At 42.2% G+C, this 16,575-nt stretch overlaps 1 protein-coding gene across 2 annotated transcripts in view; it reads left to right on the top strand.

Annotated features, from left to right (window-relative positions):
* The first annotated feature begins 4,949 nt into the window (after positions 1–4,949).
* Positions 4,950–16,575, top strand: part of LOC139265121 (cytokine receptor common subunit gamma-like) — a 48,486-nt gene continuing 36,860 nt past the window's right edge. For both annotated transcript variants that reach the window (XM_070882026.1, XM_070882027.1), the window contains exons 1-3: positions 4,950–5,052; positions 10,850–10,937; positions 13,476–13,657. In XM_070882026.1, coding sequence (XP_070738127.1) covers positions 4,950–5,052; positions 10,850–10,937; positions 13,476–13,657 — 373 coding nt within the window. The remainder of the gene's footprint in view (positions 5,053–10,849; positions 10,938–13,475; positions 13,658–16,575) is intronic.

Consider the following 16,575-nt stretch of genomic DNA (forward strand, 5'->3'; position numbering starts at 1 on the left):
AACACCAAAGGGCAAAAAACGTTAGTGGGTGTTGTGTACAGACCTCCAAACAGTAGTAGTGATGTTGGGGAGGGCATTAAACAGGAAATTAGGTGTGCATGCAATAAAGGTGCAGCAGTTATAATGGGTGACTTTAATATGCACATAGATTGGGCTAACCAAACTGGAAGCAATACGGTGGAGGAGGATTTCCTGGAGTGCATAAGGGATGGTTTTCTCGACCAATATGTCTTGGAACCAACTAGGGGGGAGGCCATCTTGGACTGGGTGTTGTATAATGAGAGGAGATTAATTAGCAATCTCATTGTGCGACGCCCCTTGGGGAAGAGTGACCATAATATGGTGGAATTCTACATTAGGATGGAGAATGAAACAGTTAATTCAGAGACCACGGTCCAGAACTTAAAGAAGGGTAACTTTGAAGGTATGGGGCGTGAATTGGCTAGGATAGATTGGCGAATGATATTTAAGGGGTTGGCTGTGAATGGGCAATGGCAGACATTTAGAGACCGCATGGATGAACTACAACAATTGTACATCCCTGTCTGGCGTAAAAATAAAAAAGGGAAGGTGGCTCAACCGTGGCTATCAAGGGAAATCAGGGATAGTATTAAAGCCAAGGAAGTGGCATACAAATTGGCCAGAAATAGCAGTGAACCTGGGGACTGGGAGAAATTTAGAACTCAGCAAAGGAGGACAAAGGGTTTGATTAGGGCAGGGAAAATAGAGTACGAGAGGAAGCTTGCAGGGAACATTAAGATGGACTGCAAAAGTTTCCGTAGATACGTAAAGAGAAAAAGGTTAGTAAAGACAAACATAGGTCCCCTGCAGTCAGAATCAGGGGAAGTCATAACGGGGAACAAATAAATGGCAGACCAATTGAATAAGTACTTTGGTTTGGTATTCACTAAGGAGGACACAAACAACCTTCCGGATATAAAAGGGGTCAGAGGGTCTAGTAAGAAGAAGGAACTGAGGGAAATCCTTATTAGTCGGGAAATTGTGTTGGGGAAATTGATGGGATTGAAGGCCGACAAATCCCCAGAGCCTGATGGACTGCATCCCAGAGTACTTAAGGAGATGGCCTTGGAAATAGCGGATGCATTGACAGTCATTTTCCAACATTCCATAGACTCTGGATCAGTTCCTATGGAGTGGAGGGTAGCCAATGTAACACCACTTTTTAAAAAAGGAGGGAGAGAGATAACAGGGAATTATAGACCGGTCAGCCTGACATTAGCAGTGGGTAAAATGATGGAATCAATTATTAAGGATGTCATAGCAGCGCATTTGGAAAGAGGTGACATGATAGGTCCAAGTCAGCATGGATTTATGAAAGGGAAATCATGCTTGACAAATCTTCTGGAATTTTTTGAGGATGTTTCCAGTAGAGTGGACAAGGAAGAACCAGTTGATGTGGTGTATTTCGACTTTCAGAAGGCTTTCGACAAGGTCCCACACAAGAGATTAATGTGCAAAGTTAAAGCACATGGGATTGGGGGTAGTGTGCTGACGTGGATTGAGAACTGGTTGTCAGACAGGAAGCAAAGAGTAAGAGTAAATGGGTACTTTTCAGAATGGCAGGCAGTGACTAGTGGGGTACCGCAAGGTCCTGTGCTGGGGCCCCAGCTGTTTACATTGTACATTAATGATTTAGACGAGGGGATTAAATGTAGTATCTCCAAATTTGCGGATGACTCTAAATTGGGTGGCAGTGTGAGCTGCGAGGAGGATGCTATGAGGCTGCAGAGTGACTTGGATAGGCAAATTCATGGCAGATGAAGTATAATGTGGATAAATGTGAGGTTATCCACTTTGGTGGTAAAAACAGAGAGACAGACTATTATTTGAATGGTGACAGATTAGGAAAAGGGGAGGTGCAACGAGACCTGGGTGTCATGGTACATCAGTCATTGAAGGTTGGCATGCAGGTACAGCAGGCGGTTAAGAAAGCAAATGGCATGTTGGCCTTCATAGCGAGGGGATTTGAGTACAGGGACAGGGAGGTGTTGCTACAGTTGTACAGGGCCTTGGTGAGGCCACACCTGGAGTATTGTGTACAGTTTTGGTCTCCTAACTTGAGGAAGGACATTCTTGCTATTGAGGGAGTGCAGCGAAGGTTCACCAGACTGATTCCCGGGATGGCGGGACTGACATATCAAGAAAGACTGGATCAACTGGGCTTGTATTCACTGGAGTTCAGAAGAATGAGAGGGGATCTCATAGAAACGTTTAAAATTCTGATGGGTTTAGACAGGTTAGATGCAGGAAGAATGTCCCAATGTTGGGGAAGTCCAGAACCAGGAGTCACAGTCTAAGGATAAAAGGTAAGCCATTTAGGACCGAGATGAGGAGAAACTTCTTCACCCAGAGAGTGGTGAACCTGTGGAATTCTCTACCCCAGAAAGTTGTTGAGGCCAATTCACTAAATATGTTCAAAAAGAACTTAGATGTAGTCCTTACTACTAGGGGTATCAAGGGGTATGGCGAGAAAGCAGGAATGGGGTACTGAAGTTGCATGTTCTGCCATGAACTCATTGAATGGCGGTGCAGGTTCGAAGGGCCGAATGGCCTACTCCTGCACCTATTTTCTATGTTTTTATGTTTCTATTTACACAGCTTGCTTACACTGGAGATTCCTGGTTTAATTCCCAAAATAACATGAGGTAGTCTTTAAATTTTACGTGACTTAAAATAAATTAAACTAAGGTAATTAATCAAGTGCTTTACATGTCAGTGAGACAATTCATGAAAAAGTGCGTGGCAATTTTTTCATTTTTGTGTTGGGGGAAGGGCAAGAAAACTGACGAGTCATTTCTGTTATGATAACATCACATGCCAATGTCGTGATGATACATTTTGACACAGTTTACATTTAGGATTTCTAGGTTTTCAGGATAAACTGTTAACACCTGTCAAATCTAGGTTAACACTCCAATGCAGTGCTGAGGGAGTCCTACACTGTCGGAGGTGCTGTCTTTTGGATGAAACGCTAAACTGAGGCCCCCTCTGCCCTCCCGGCACTATTTAGAAAAACAGCAGGGGAATTCTCCCCGGTTATCCTGGCCAATATTTACCCCTCAATCAACATCACAAAAACAAATGATCTGGTCATTATCACATTGCTGTTTGTGGGAGCTTGCTGAGCACAAATTGGCTGCTGTGTTTCCTACATGACAACAGTGACTACACTCCAAAAGTACTTCATTGGTTGTAAAGTGTTTTGGGACATTTTGAGGTCGTGAAAGGTGCTATAAAAATGCAAACGTTTATTTTTTTTCTTTTCTCCAACTCACAACTCAAAATAAAATAAAAATTTAAGCACAACTAAAACCCCCAATGACAATATCTAGCACTTTCCACAGCCCTTCCTTAGAAATGATAACACACTTAACCCACTCCCAAGTCTATTTGAACTTGAATTTCATATTTGCAAGAACAATATTCGGCATGAGTTTCATTCAAGCTTCCATTCAAACAGTTATGATGGGATTGTCTATAAAATCCATATTATGTAGAATATTTATTTCACATTTTTGCATGGCGTGACTGAGTTTTAACCTTCTTCCATCTAATCTGGTTGTGTTTGTAGCTAGGGGCTTTTGGAGCTAGGTTGCTGTGTAACCGCTGAAAAGGGTGAGGGGTGTGTACCCCCCCCGCTCCCCACAGTTTTGTTCCACTCCAAATCCTGCAATTGCCCCTGATATCTCCCCTCCTAATTCTTCATACATGTTTGAGTCTCTGCAGTGAGCTGTCAAATCTCAATGGCAGTGAAATGCTCGGGCAAGCTATAATATTATAAAATGGAATTATGGTTAGGGTATCCTAAGTACAGACACATGGGGAACATGTTTGCTGTTTCATTGCCTGCCGTTCAGGTGTACATCTGACCCTGTCATGCCTGTGACAGTCATTAAACACATCAAGGCCACAATCTGATTCTTTCTTCGTCTTATTGGTCAAATACCAATTGAAACTCCTATTGAACATGCAACTCTGCACTCTACTAAACTGAGATTGTTAGGTTGTGGATGACATTTTCCAGAGAAGGGTATTCCGTTCTATGCCTATCTCAGGAACACAGACCCCAACTACTAATGGTCTGAGTTGATGGCTAATGGGGTGTCATTTACCATAATGCCAACTTTCAAAAGACAGTGTTGGTTTATCATCTTCTGATAAATCCTTCCTTCAGTGGGCTCAGCACCATATCATCTGAGATGGAGAGTTGTCAAACTAATCTTCAGGAATTGCACTCCAAATTTACATTTTTAATAACATAAAAACAGTATCAATTGAATGGAACTGATATCCAGCCACAGTAAACATTGAAAACCATTAAAAAAAAAACTGCCACAAATGCTATTTCTTATTATTGTATCAATGAAGGAAATACTTGCAGGGCTATGTGGAAAGAGCCGTGGAGTGGGATTAATTGGGTAGCTCTTACAAAGAGCCGGAACAGGCACGATGGGCCGACTGGCTTCCTTCTTTGCTGTATGATTCTGTTCTTAAATGGAGCAGGAAGAATTTCCCTGTGTGCTATTTGTAGTGAGATCATCAATAGGGTTATAACGAATGCCTTTACAATTTCACTACAAATAGAATAAAAAGGAAATTTTCCCCCAGACTGAAAAACGTTTGTTAAATACTTTTTCACAAGAGTGTTGCCCTGTACACTACAACAGTGATGACAGTTCAAAAGTACTTAATTGCCTGTAAAACTCCTTGGGACATCAGAGTAGTTGACTAAATTAGAAGTGTGGACCTATCAGTTAAAAAAAATAATGATAATTCTCATTAACATATGGCAACGTATGAAGGAGGACAAAAACAGAACAAGGGACTAACTTTGCCGAAGGAGCAGAATTAATGTAAGCATGACATAGAATGAAAGCGGAAGGTGACTATATATAAGAATCTCAATAAAAATTGAGGTAGTTTTGAAAATGGCAGGGAATTGCTCCCTGAGAACACTGACACTCCTGCAGCAGATTTATCTCTTCTGCCTGATTGTTTTACACAGTGTGGAACCAAGCACACCATCAGATGGTAAGCAACTTGACATTTTTTTTCAACTTTTTTAAACTTTTGACTTGTTACCCCCACAGTTTGAGAGGAGGAAAGCAATTGGGTGTGATTGGGTGAGGAAAGCAATTGGGCGCACACTCTGAGATCTATGGAATAACTTGCGTTATTGGGAAAATCCTGATGAAGAATCATACGCATCTGAAACGTTAACCTATTTTTCTCTTTCAGATAATAACTGACTTGTACGTTTCCAGCATTTGCTGTTTTAGTTTCAGAGTTTGATCATTTGCAGTTTTACTTGTCACCTAAAAAGGAAAATTAGAATTTTGTAGCACTCAATAGTTAAAAAAAATTCTGCAGCCTAGAAATTGTTGCCGGTGATGATGCTTAATGTGTCTCTTCAGACAGTCTTTTGTCTGCTATTTAAGTGGAGGCTAAAATAAAAATGGGTGAATGCCTACATTAAAATAGCAGGCAAAGGAATGTCATCAAAGAGGTCTGACAAAATCATCAGCAGTAACTTCTACACTTTTATGGCTCAGAACCTTCAAGCTATCATCTGATTTTTATTGCTGATTATTTACAATGATATTTTTTCTATTTTATCATTATAATCACTGCATTACCTCATTATCATATATAATAATGAAAATATTCAGCGCTTTCTCATGCTGTTTCGAAAAATAACAGCATCTAAACACTAGGGGCTGGAAATTTTGCGATTTTGCGACGGGGTTTTTCGTGCTATTTCACCTTTTTTGGCGAAAACCTGGTTGGCGGAAAATTCGGAGACGTTTTGCGGCAACGCTTTTCAAATACCGCTGGAGAGAGGAGCGTCGCCGTGCAAGACTCGAAATATCGCTTTCGCCAAAAATTTGGCTCACAGAGCACCCATATTCAGGGCGAAAAAGACTGCCCAGTTAAAAGCTGCGTTACAGCCCTTGGAGCAACGGTAAGTATGAAGACCTGAAAAAAAGGTATCTTAACAATTTTATTTTTTAATTCTTTTGCAGCGATTCGCCAGGTAAGTGTCTTGTAAATGTTTTGTGACTTTTTTTTGTTTTATCCAATTTATTTTTAGGTGTTTTTCCGCCCTCCCTCGGCCCAACTCACAGCGGTATTGGCCTTGGACTAAAGTTGGCGAGGATTGCAGTTTGCGGCGCAAATCCTCGTGCAATGCCGATTTTTACCGCCGCGCAAATTAAACCTTGAATTTACAGCCTCATAGCGATAGTTTTGCGATAACGGTAATTTTGGCGTAAATACAGTTATCGCTGAGAACTAAATTTCTAACCCAAGAGATTCAGTATTGTTTTCATGTTTATAATATAATAGATTGCGTATTGCTGGGCTGGTTATCCAATCATGGGGTTCAGACGGTTTATATATAGATAAATAAATAGGTATACTAGAGAGAATTGCAGACTTAGTTCAAATGGTTTATGTATAAAGTAATGGATATCTGGAAGTAAGCTGCAGACTGGAAGCTAACTGAAGGGTTAAGAGGATTTATGCATATAATATTGGATATCTGGGAGTGAGTAATAGGCTGAAATTTAATCGAGGTTTGTGTCTACATTCACATCCGCATCGGAGAATCAAAATTACGAGACAATGGAGACATTATTAGATATATTTTCTTTTCATGTTCTGTAATTTATTTGATATCTGTGTACTCATATTATTGTTGGGGATGGCAGTCATGAAAGTTGTTAAAGACTCTGACAGCGTTCTTTGTATTTTATTCACCAACTCAATGTATTATTTCACATAAAATATTGGTCACAAATTAACTGCATAAATCCTATGTACATCATTCACAATAACACTTTAAATACTATCATGGACAATTAAGCGTCATAAGTTCAGTGAGCGACACCAAAGAGGAAGTGAGAAAAGTGGGACAGTGTCTGGAGCCAGATATTGAAGAAGTGTTCTGTGTATTAATGGAAGTTTGTTTTGAGGCTGAAATTTCCCTTAATCTCAGCTCGCTGGTGCTCTCTGTCTCACTATATCCTACAAATCAGCTGGCCAATGATCTCATCGTCACTTGATTTGAAAGAAAAAACATACTGTGCATTAAATAGAAGTGACTGGAGTTTCCCTTCTGAGTGAAATTAATCATCATAGTTTCACTTCATTCCCTAGTAGATTCCAGTCATAGAATCATAGAATGATACAGCGCAGGATTTTGGTAACGTCCAATCCAGTCGCCCGCCTCTAAGTCGTCGCCCTCCTGAACAAGCTCGCTCTGTACCTTGCAGTGGTATGCTACCACGCTCTACATGACCAGCCGCTCACCGCTCCTTTTATGGCCCCGACCTGCCGCTGATGTTCCCATGCAGGTCGGGGCTGCCACGCCACGTCACCAAAATAAGGTCGCTGATTGGATGATTGGAGTGTGGGTAGGTACAGCAGGAGCGGCAAGGTCTGGGCAAAGGAGCAGCGAGAAATTGCAGAGCGATGTGATCGGAGCCCAGGAGTGGCGGGAGTTCGGGGCCCAGAAGAGGTGAGGGCCCAGGGACAGCACGGGCCAGTCTACACTGCGACATGTGTGCGCACTAGGCCCATGCAACAGAGCTGGTCTCCAGTCGTCCTGGTTAATCCTTACTACTGGACCAAGTCCTAGTTCTGTCAAGCCCGTGTGGTGGCTGGTGTACAACGGCCACCACACATTAAAAAAATCCACACACAGGCATCGTCCACCCTTCAATATGTAGTTCAGGACCTGGAATATCAGGTCCTTCATTGAAACACCTGTGAACTCATCCCTTTTTGGTGTGGAAGCAAGTCACCCTCGATATGAGGGACTGCCTAAGAAGAAGGATACAGCACAGCAAGAAGCCATTTGACCATCATGCTTGTGCTGGCTCTTTAAAAAAACTATCCAATTAGTCCCACTCCCCCATCTTTCCCCATAGCCTTGCAAAATGTTCCCCTTTCAAGTATTTATCCAATTCCCTTTTGAAAGTTATTATTGAATCTGCTACCAGCACCCTTTCACGCAGTGCATTCCAGATCATAATAAATTCCAGAGTAATGTTTTTTCTCATGCCGCCTCTGGTTCTTTTGCCAATAAACTTAAAACTGAGTCCTCTGGTTACTGACCTTACTGCCACCGGAAACAGTTTCTTCTTATTTACTCGATCAAAACTTTTCATGAGTTTGAACGCCTCGAGCATTCTCTGCTCTAAGGAGAACAATCCCAGTTTCTCTAGTCTCGTCACATAATTGAAATCCTTTATCCTTGGTACCATTCTAGCAAATCTCCTCTACACCCTTTCTAAGACATTGATATCTTTCCTAAAGTGTGGTGCCAAGGATTGAACACAATACTCCAGATCGCAGAACAAGCTGTAATGTAGAGATTCAACATAAGGCCAAAGAGAGACTTGCACATATATAACCACTGATCACATCACAGTTCAAAGTGCTTCACATACAATGAACTGAAGAGCAGTGACTGTTGCACACAGTAAGATCCAGTTCATTTGTTTTGGTGGTGTTGAAGGTACAATGCTGGCTCGAACATTAGGAGATCCCCCTGCTCTTCTTTGAAAAGTACCATGAGATATTTAACATCCACTCAAAGGAGAAAATTGGACCTTAGTTTAACATCTCATCCTGACAATGCTGCACCCAAGCCTAGATTATCTCTTCAAGTCCATGCTCGCAACTTCAACTTTAAACCTAATGGCATTGCGAAGGGTTTAACCTAAGTTGGCAGGGGGATGGGCACCAGGATGTAGCATTAGAAAGGAGAAACAAAGGGCACAAAGTGTTGAGAGAGACAGAGAGCACTAAAGCAAGTAATAGTAAGGTATTAGGTGGGGTCAGACTAAGAGAGAACACAGGATGGTCTAAGATAGGTTTACAGTGTATGTATGTGAATGCACGAAGCATAGTAACCAAGGTAAGTGAGCTGCAGGCACAAATAGTCACATGGGAATAAGATGTCATGGCAATAACGGAGACCTGGCTCAAAAAAGAGCAGGATTGGGTAATAAATATTCCTGGATATAGGGTGTTGAGGAAAGATAGGGAAGGAAAGATAGGAGGTGGTGTGTCAGTATTGGTGAAGGAGAATGTTACAGTGCTGGAGAGGGAGGATGTCCTGGAGGGGTCAAGGACAGAATCTATATGGCTACAGTTAAGAAATAATAGAGGTGCCATTACACTACTAGGTGTATTCTATAGATCACCAACTAGTGGGAAAAATATGGAGGAGCAAATTTGCAGAGAAATGACAGAGAGATGCAAGAACTATAGAGTAGTGATAATGGGGGACTTCAACTATCCTAATACAGACTGGGATAGTAATAGTGTAAAGGGCAGAGAGGGGGAAGAATTTCTGAAGTGTGTTCAGGAGAACTTTCTTGGTTAGTACGTTTCCAGCCTACAGAGGAAAGAGCCATTGTTGGATCTGGTTCTGGGGAGTGAGGTGGGTGAAAGAAAGAAACGGCTTTTATTTATATAGCGCCTTTCATGACCAAAGTGCCAATGAAGTATTTTTGAACGTGGTCACTGTTGTAATGTAGGAAAGGTGACAGTCAATTTTCATACGGGTAAGTCCCACAAACAGCAATGTGACAATGAGCAGGCAATCTGATTTAGTGATATTAGTTATTAGCAACCGATAACCAAATTCAAGCAGAAGTAAGGTGATGTTCAGGGGCGGCTCAGTCTATTTTTCGTCCCTCTTGCCTTTCTAAGCCTGTATTTCTCCAGTATCAGTTGAATGAGGCACATTTCCATTTCTTGTTTCAGTGCTCCATCTGAAAATTTAATAAAGCTTTAGCACCAATTTTGAATTTTCATTTCGGGGTCAAGAGTGATTTAGAGAGGGAAAAAATCCAGTTTCTCATGGGCAGCAGCAGCCCACCACCATTGCCTCGGGTACAAATTGTTTCGCTTTCAATGCAGATTTATTGCATTCAAGCAGAATTGTGGGGCACACTAACGCTGAGGACCCCCTCCCCTCCCCAAAAACCCATTACACTAGTCCTTGACAGAAGTTAAGTATCCATTCTGCCTTTATTTGTATTTTACCCAAGGCCTTTCAGAGTTAGGATTCTTTTGCTAAACTTGGTTTCAGGTTGCTGCTGCATGCACTGACTTTTCTGGCTGGAGGCTGAGCACTCGGCCATCCCATCAGGAAGGTCCTAGGCTAGAAAATGAAAATGCTTTGTGTACACAGTTGTTCCTTTGGTGTCTATGCTGCTACGGAATCCATAGCAAAATGCAAATGGGACAGATTCCACAGCACCAGAGGTCCTAGGACATTGTAGAGCTGCTTCAAGTACAGGTAATTCAATAATATACAAGGGGCATAAAATTATGTGTGTGTTTGTATGTGTATACTCTGGATGTGTGTCGATATATGTGTGTGTTACTTCATAGAGCCATACAACACAGAAGGAGTCCATTCGGCCCATCGTGCCTGTGACAGTTCTTTCAAGAGCTATCCAATTAGTCCCACTGGCCTTCTCTTTCCCCACAGCTCTGAAGAATTTTCTTTTACAAATATATATATTCCAATTCCCTTTGGAAAGTTACAATTGAATCTGATTCCACCACCATTTCAGGCAGTACTTTTCCACGCTAAGTTCACTGGCAATGTTATCAGCACTTAAACAGAAATAGGACTGAAGGAGGGCTCAGGACTATGATGCTTTGGTTACACTGTCTAAGGATGAAACAGAATAACATTTTATTTTTTCTTTGTGTGTTTCGCCTACTGTGTTGCCATGGTGGGCTTCTCGTACTATGCTCCTAGATGGGCCACAGTGTGTAACAGTGTGATCTGCTTTACCTGTAGCTGTGAATTGCATTGTCTACAATGAGGAATTTATGGAGTGTACCTGGACCCACAGTGAAGGGAAACCAAACTACACCCTGCATTACTGGTGAGTCTGCTGGTCAGGTGCAACTGTTCAGGGGCTTTCACAAGCCTAAGAATATATTTATGATTTGTTGCCCCAAGATCGATAGATTTTCCTGTATTTGTGTCTGAGACTTGTGACACAGGAATGAAAATGATAAAATTTTCTACAATCTAAAATTATGCCACGAACATTCAATCAATCATCGTCACAAGTCCACTCATCACACATTCATCTGACCATGAAGCTCTCGGATTGTCGTGAAAACCTAACTGATTCACTAATGTCCTTCAGGGAAGGAAGCCTGCCGTCCTTACTCGGTCAGGCCGATATGTGAGTCCAGTCACACACCAACGTGGTTAATGCTAAACTGCCCGCTGAAGTGGCCAAGCAAGTCACTCAGTTGAATCAAAAACACCTCTACAGCGGTTCAAGAAGGCAGCCGACTGCCACCTTCACAGGGCAACTAGGGATGGCCAATAAACACCGGGCTTGCCAGAGATGATCACATCCCGAGAATTAATTTTTGTCCATTCTAGTATTTTCTTGTTACATTCAATGGAATATAACTAAGAATTCAAGGGAATGTAACTAGGTATATTAAAGCTGACTCCTTGTTTGCAGGTTTGGCAAGTCAGTCAAATAAGGAAGTCACATTTGTTAATGTACCCTGGAAGAGTCGGGAGAAAGTAGCACGTTAAATTCATCATAAAATCGCCGTGTGTGCGAAATTTATTACTTTACTGCTGTGGAGGGGATAGAGTTGCACCTGTGTGTGGCATTAATTCTTTCAAAGGTGATGAATGTGTTTGTACATACTGGCAATATATAGTCATTTACATTAGAAAAAGCAACTTGGCCAATCAAATCCAACTCCTTCCCTACACCACATGCAATCAACCATATCATACATTCTATCCCACCTTGAAAACTCTGATTTTAACTTGGGTTGTGAATCAGGGGTGCGGAGCCAGAAAGGGCGGAGTGCGAAACTTGGGAGATTTTAACTCCCGAGCCTCATGTGCACGCTGAAGCCAAAGGGAATAACGTCGCCACTGCTGGGCTGGAGTGGAAATTCGTGCGGGGTCAGGCATGGTGGGCATTCTCAAACCTCCCATCTCAGTTTCCTTTTTGTCTGACTCTTGGGTACCCAAGCGTAGATGCACCAAAGGAACCTGATGACGGGTCTTGTGCTGGGACGCAGAGGGCCTTCAGGGGTTACCAGGGACACCAGAGGCTACTTCTAGGTAAATTTAGTCTTTGATTTGATTTGATGTTCTTGCTCCCCCAAAGATCTGCAGAACTCAGGGCCCCTCTTCGACCTTTTCCTTTGCTCCTGTAGCTTCCCCTGCTCCCCGACCCCAATGTAAGGCCCTACTAAGGGCTAGGCCTGAATCACAAGTGTACTTGGGCTATGAAAATGGCCCTGGCCAGGAAAATCATGAGGCACAGAACACCCCAGGTACACTACACCTGTCAGGCACCCCGAGAGGACAATTGCCCTAGTGTGTCCCATGGAATATTTAATCATTTCAATCTGTACCTAATATTCCTATTACTAATCCTGTTCCAAAGATGATATTAATTCAGCTCCTTTTTGCAGGAAGTAAATGATGAATTTAACTGGAAAATGTAGGATTTGTTTAGAGAAACCCCTGCAAGCATTTTGGGTCCTGTGATAGGTTGCTCATTGCAAAAGATGGAAGTCTATCAGAATGTGTACTGAAACTAACAGGATCAGGGTGGCTGTCAGTTAGTCAACTACTTCTACCTCATCACCACCGTCCCCCACCCCCCCACCCCCTCACCATGGATCTTGATGACTGGGGGGCAGTGCTATATGGCGGGGTCAGGTTGGTGGAGGACCTTTGTCTCATGGATGTTAAGTGCAAGGCCCATGCTTTCGTATTCCTCAGTGAAGATGTTGACTATGACTTGGAGGTCAGTCTCTGAATGTGCACAGACACAAGCGTCGTCCGCGTACTGAAGCCTGACGACAGAAGATGGGACGGTCTTGGATCTGGCCTGGAGATGACGAAGGTTGAACAGTTTCCCACTGATTCTATAATTTAGTTCCACTCCAGCGGGGAGCTTGTTGAGTGTGAGGTGGAGCATTGCCACGAGGAAAATCGAGAAGAGGGTTGGCGCGATGATGCAGCCCTGCTTGATCCCGGTCCGGACGTGGATTGGATCTGTGGTGGATCCGTTGTTCAGGATCACGGCTTGCATGTCGTCGTGGAGCAGGCGGAGGATAGCGACAAACTTTTGGGGGGAGCCGAAACGGAGGAGGACGCTCCATAGTCCCTCACAGTTAACAGTGTCGAAGACCTTGGTAAGGTCAAAGAAGGCAATGTACAAGGGGTGGTGGTGTTCCCTCGCATTTTCGACTCACGATCACCCATGTTACACTGTGACACAAAGCCAAGTTCTACCCCTGCTGTTTAGACTGTGGAGAATTGGACAGAATTGTGAGGCAGTTACTGAGTGATGTTTTCAAATTAAATTCTCCAATTGAGAACAGTTAATAAAAATGAAACAATAACCACTTCTCACCCCTTACAGGTATTACTCAGAGCCAGAAACAGAATGTAGGAACTACATCCAGCAGGATGGCTATAACATTGGATGCAATTTCTCAAACAACGAGATTAAGCAATTTCGAGACTTTAACGTTTACAGAAATGGATTCAGTGACTCAGGAAATGAGTCAACACCTACACAAACATTCCAGCTGCAGAGCCGAGGTAGGAGTATCTGTAAATAAGACACAGGATAGTGCCGGTGAATTCAAGATCACAAAAGAATTTTGATAGCTGAGGAAGGTCATTCAACCCAACTAAATCAATCTGTTCAGAAACAACTTAAAGTTCTCCCATTGCAGCATCAGACGATTCCAGGGTTTTGATCGCCACCACCGAGTCCGTTCCATGTATTGATCACAATTTGTGTGAAGAACCATTTCCTGAAATGAGTCCAAAATTAACCTTTTGCTAGTTTGAGCCTGTGTCCCCTTAACCTGCTATTATTTAAAGTAATGTTCCAGATTTATCTTTTCCAATCTTTACCTTTAACTATCTTATAGACTTCTATAAGGTCATTTCTCAGTGCTTTCTTACCAGGCTGAAAAGCCCAGGTTTCTCCAATCTTTCCTCACATTTCAGACTTTTAATACTAGGACCAGCTTTATGGCCCTTTCTTCGACTGTCTGTTTGAATGTCTCACTTCCGCCTGGTCAACCAGACCTCAAGGTATGATCCTACTAGAACATTATACCATTTGATCATAATTTCTTCTGACTTATATTCCACGGTATTAGCTATGTAGTTCAATAATCTATTGGCTATGTTTGTTGCCCGGCATTGGTTGGACATGTTTGGTGTGAAATCTACTAAAACTCCGAGTTCTCTTTCATCCATAGCTGTTTCAACCCCATTCATGAAGTATGCGTGTTATCTATTTTTCCTTCCTACTTTGCACTTTTTGCACCTTCCGTCATTCTGCTCATTTAGATTTTCCAATCGGTGTCATATAAATGCCAGCCTTTACCCATTCATTTTAAAAAGGTAAACATTGGTGTTAAAATAGCACCGACCGGAAAATCTAAGCTGTCCATTTTAGTCTGTTCAAAATCCACCCCATCGACATTCTGGTGTAAATGACATCAAGATCAAAAAATCATGGGGAATGAAATTGGTCTTTGGTGGTCGTGCAAAACAGGTGATAGCAAATAGGCGGCCTGATTTACATCCCGCTTAATTTTCTTTTCCGTTAACTTCAATTCATTATCGCCCGTTTTGCGCTCGCACCAAAGACCAATCTCCTCCCTCCCCCCTCCCCTCCCCCCACTTTTAGTTCTACTTTCATAATTGAGTGATTCGTTTTGAATGGCCTGCTGAATCACTCTTATAACTGAATGGAAGCTCCACTTATCTTTTTAATGAACCAAATCAGTCCAGAAAATCTCACAGTGACTATCAGAACCAACAACAAACTCTTCTTGAAATGGAAAACTCCACTGCAACGATCAAGATGTCTGATGTTTTAAAATCAAGCATCAGAGCATGAAGGGAAAGTAAAGATGAGTGCAACGGGGCAGTGAGAGCTTTACCTTAAAGACCAGCAGATACCATGAAAAAGAAAAAAGAAAGACTTGCATTTATATAGCGCCTTTCACAACCACCTGACATCTCAAAGCACTTTACAGCCAATGAAGTACTTTTTAAGTGTAGTCACCGTTGTAATGCAGGAAACGCAGCAGCCAATTTGTACACATCTAGCTCCCACAAACAGCAATGTGATAATGACCAGATAGTCTGATTTTGTTATCATCCAAAAGACAGCAGTTCCAACAGTGCAGCATTCCCGCAGCACTGCACTGGATTGTCAGCCGAGATTTATGTGCTGGAGTGGAAATGAACCCACAACCTTCTGACTCAGAGGCAAGTGTGCTACCCACTGAGCCACAGCTTTCGCTAAATGTGGCAGTGAGTGGTTTACCTTAAAGACCAACAAGTACAGTGAGGTTGTGAGAGCTTTGCCTTAAAGATTAAAGGTGCAATAGGGCAGGTGTATGCTGTACCTTAAGGACTATCAGGTACTGTGGGCAGTGAGAGCTTTGCCTTAAAGATTAAAGGTGCAGTAGAGCAGTGAGTACTTTTCCCCTCACTTATTTGAATTAATGCACTTAAACTAACTCAAAATCTTAACCGCACAAAAGCTGCTGTGTCATTTTAAAATGCTGCACAGCTGGAAAATTGTGCATGTGGTAAAAGAACCCTCCAACATTAAATGAAGGTTATTTCTGTCGTGGAAATACTTTGTTCAAACATACATGAAACTTAACGATGACAAAGGAGAAATTAATCTCAATTGGGAGAATCGTAGCATTGTAAAATGAAGATGTTTATGCATTGGGTATAGGATGGAAAATTCCTCTCGCTAACATGTCGGGGGTGGGGGGGATAGTTACTATTCAGCAGTTACATGTTTGAAAAACAAAGCACCTGAGCAGCTTGTGAGTACATCTGAGTATTTATCTAGCACACCCCTCCCTCTACCTCCAATCCCTCAGTGTATTTATCTCCCCTCTGTCTCATTTTCCTCAGTGGCATTACCCTCCATCTTGTGCTTTTCACTGATATTCCTTGCATTTGAGATCCCACTCACTTTCTCCCTAAACTTTGGATGCTCTAACATTCCTTTCACTACTTTCCTGCTGAATCTGAGCAGTTTGGCCATTTGTTGCAGCTTTTTCCAAGCCCGAACACCAGCTGCTTGTCTATGACAAAGGTACAACTTATGCCTTAAAGGATTACGCTTCCTCTGTATAAAGTTTGAAAATGAATAAACAACAATTATTAGTACACAGGTTAATAGAAGATAAGTGGGAATCCTAAAACACTGCCGATTCCAACATGTTGATGTCTAGACATGTGAAGTTAAATATCCTGAATGGGGGAGATCGGTTTACTGTCTTGTCACTGTGTTGTACATTTCATTAAATTCCTCCGTAACACAAGATGTACTTTATTACTTTTGAAACTGTGCTGTGATTTATAAAGGCATTGATAATTAGATTGACATTGGCTATGCTGCAATCATAAAGGAGTTTTAGGATTTAAAAGCAATGTGCATTTTTGAACAAATTTGCTGCAATGATTAT

The sequence above is a fragment of the Pristiophorus japonicus genome, chromosome 6 (genome assembly GCF_044704955.1).
Source record: "Pristiophorus japonicus isolate sPriJap1 chromosome 6, sPriJap1.hap1, whole genome shotgun sequence".
Classification (NCBI taxonomy): Eukaryota; Metazoa; Chordata; class Chondrichthyes; family Pristiophoridae; genus Pristiophorus; species Pristiophorus japonicus.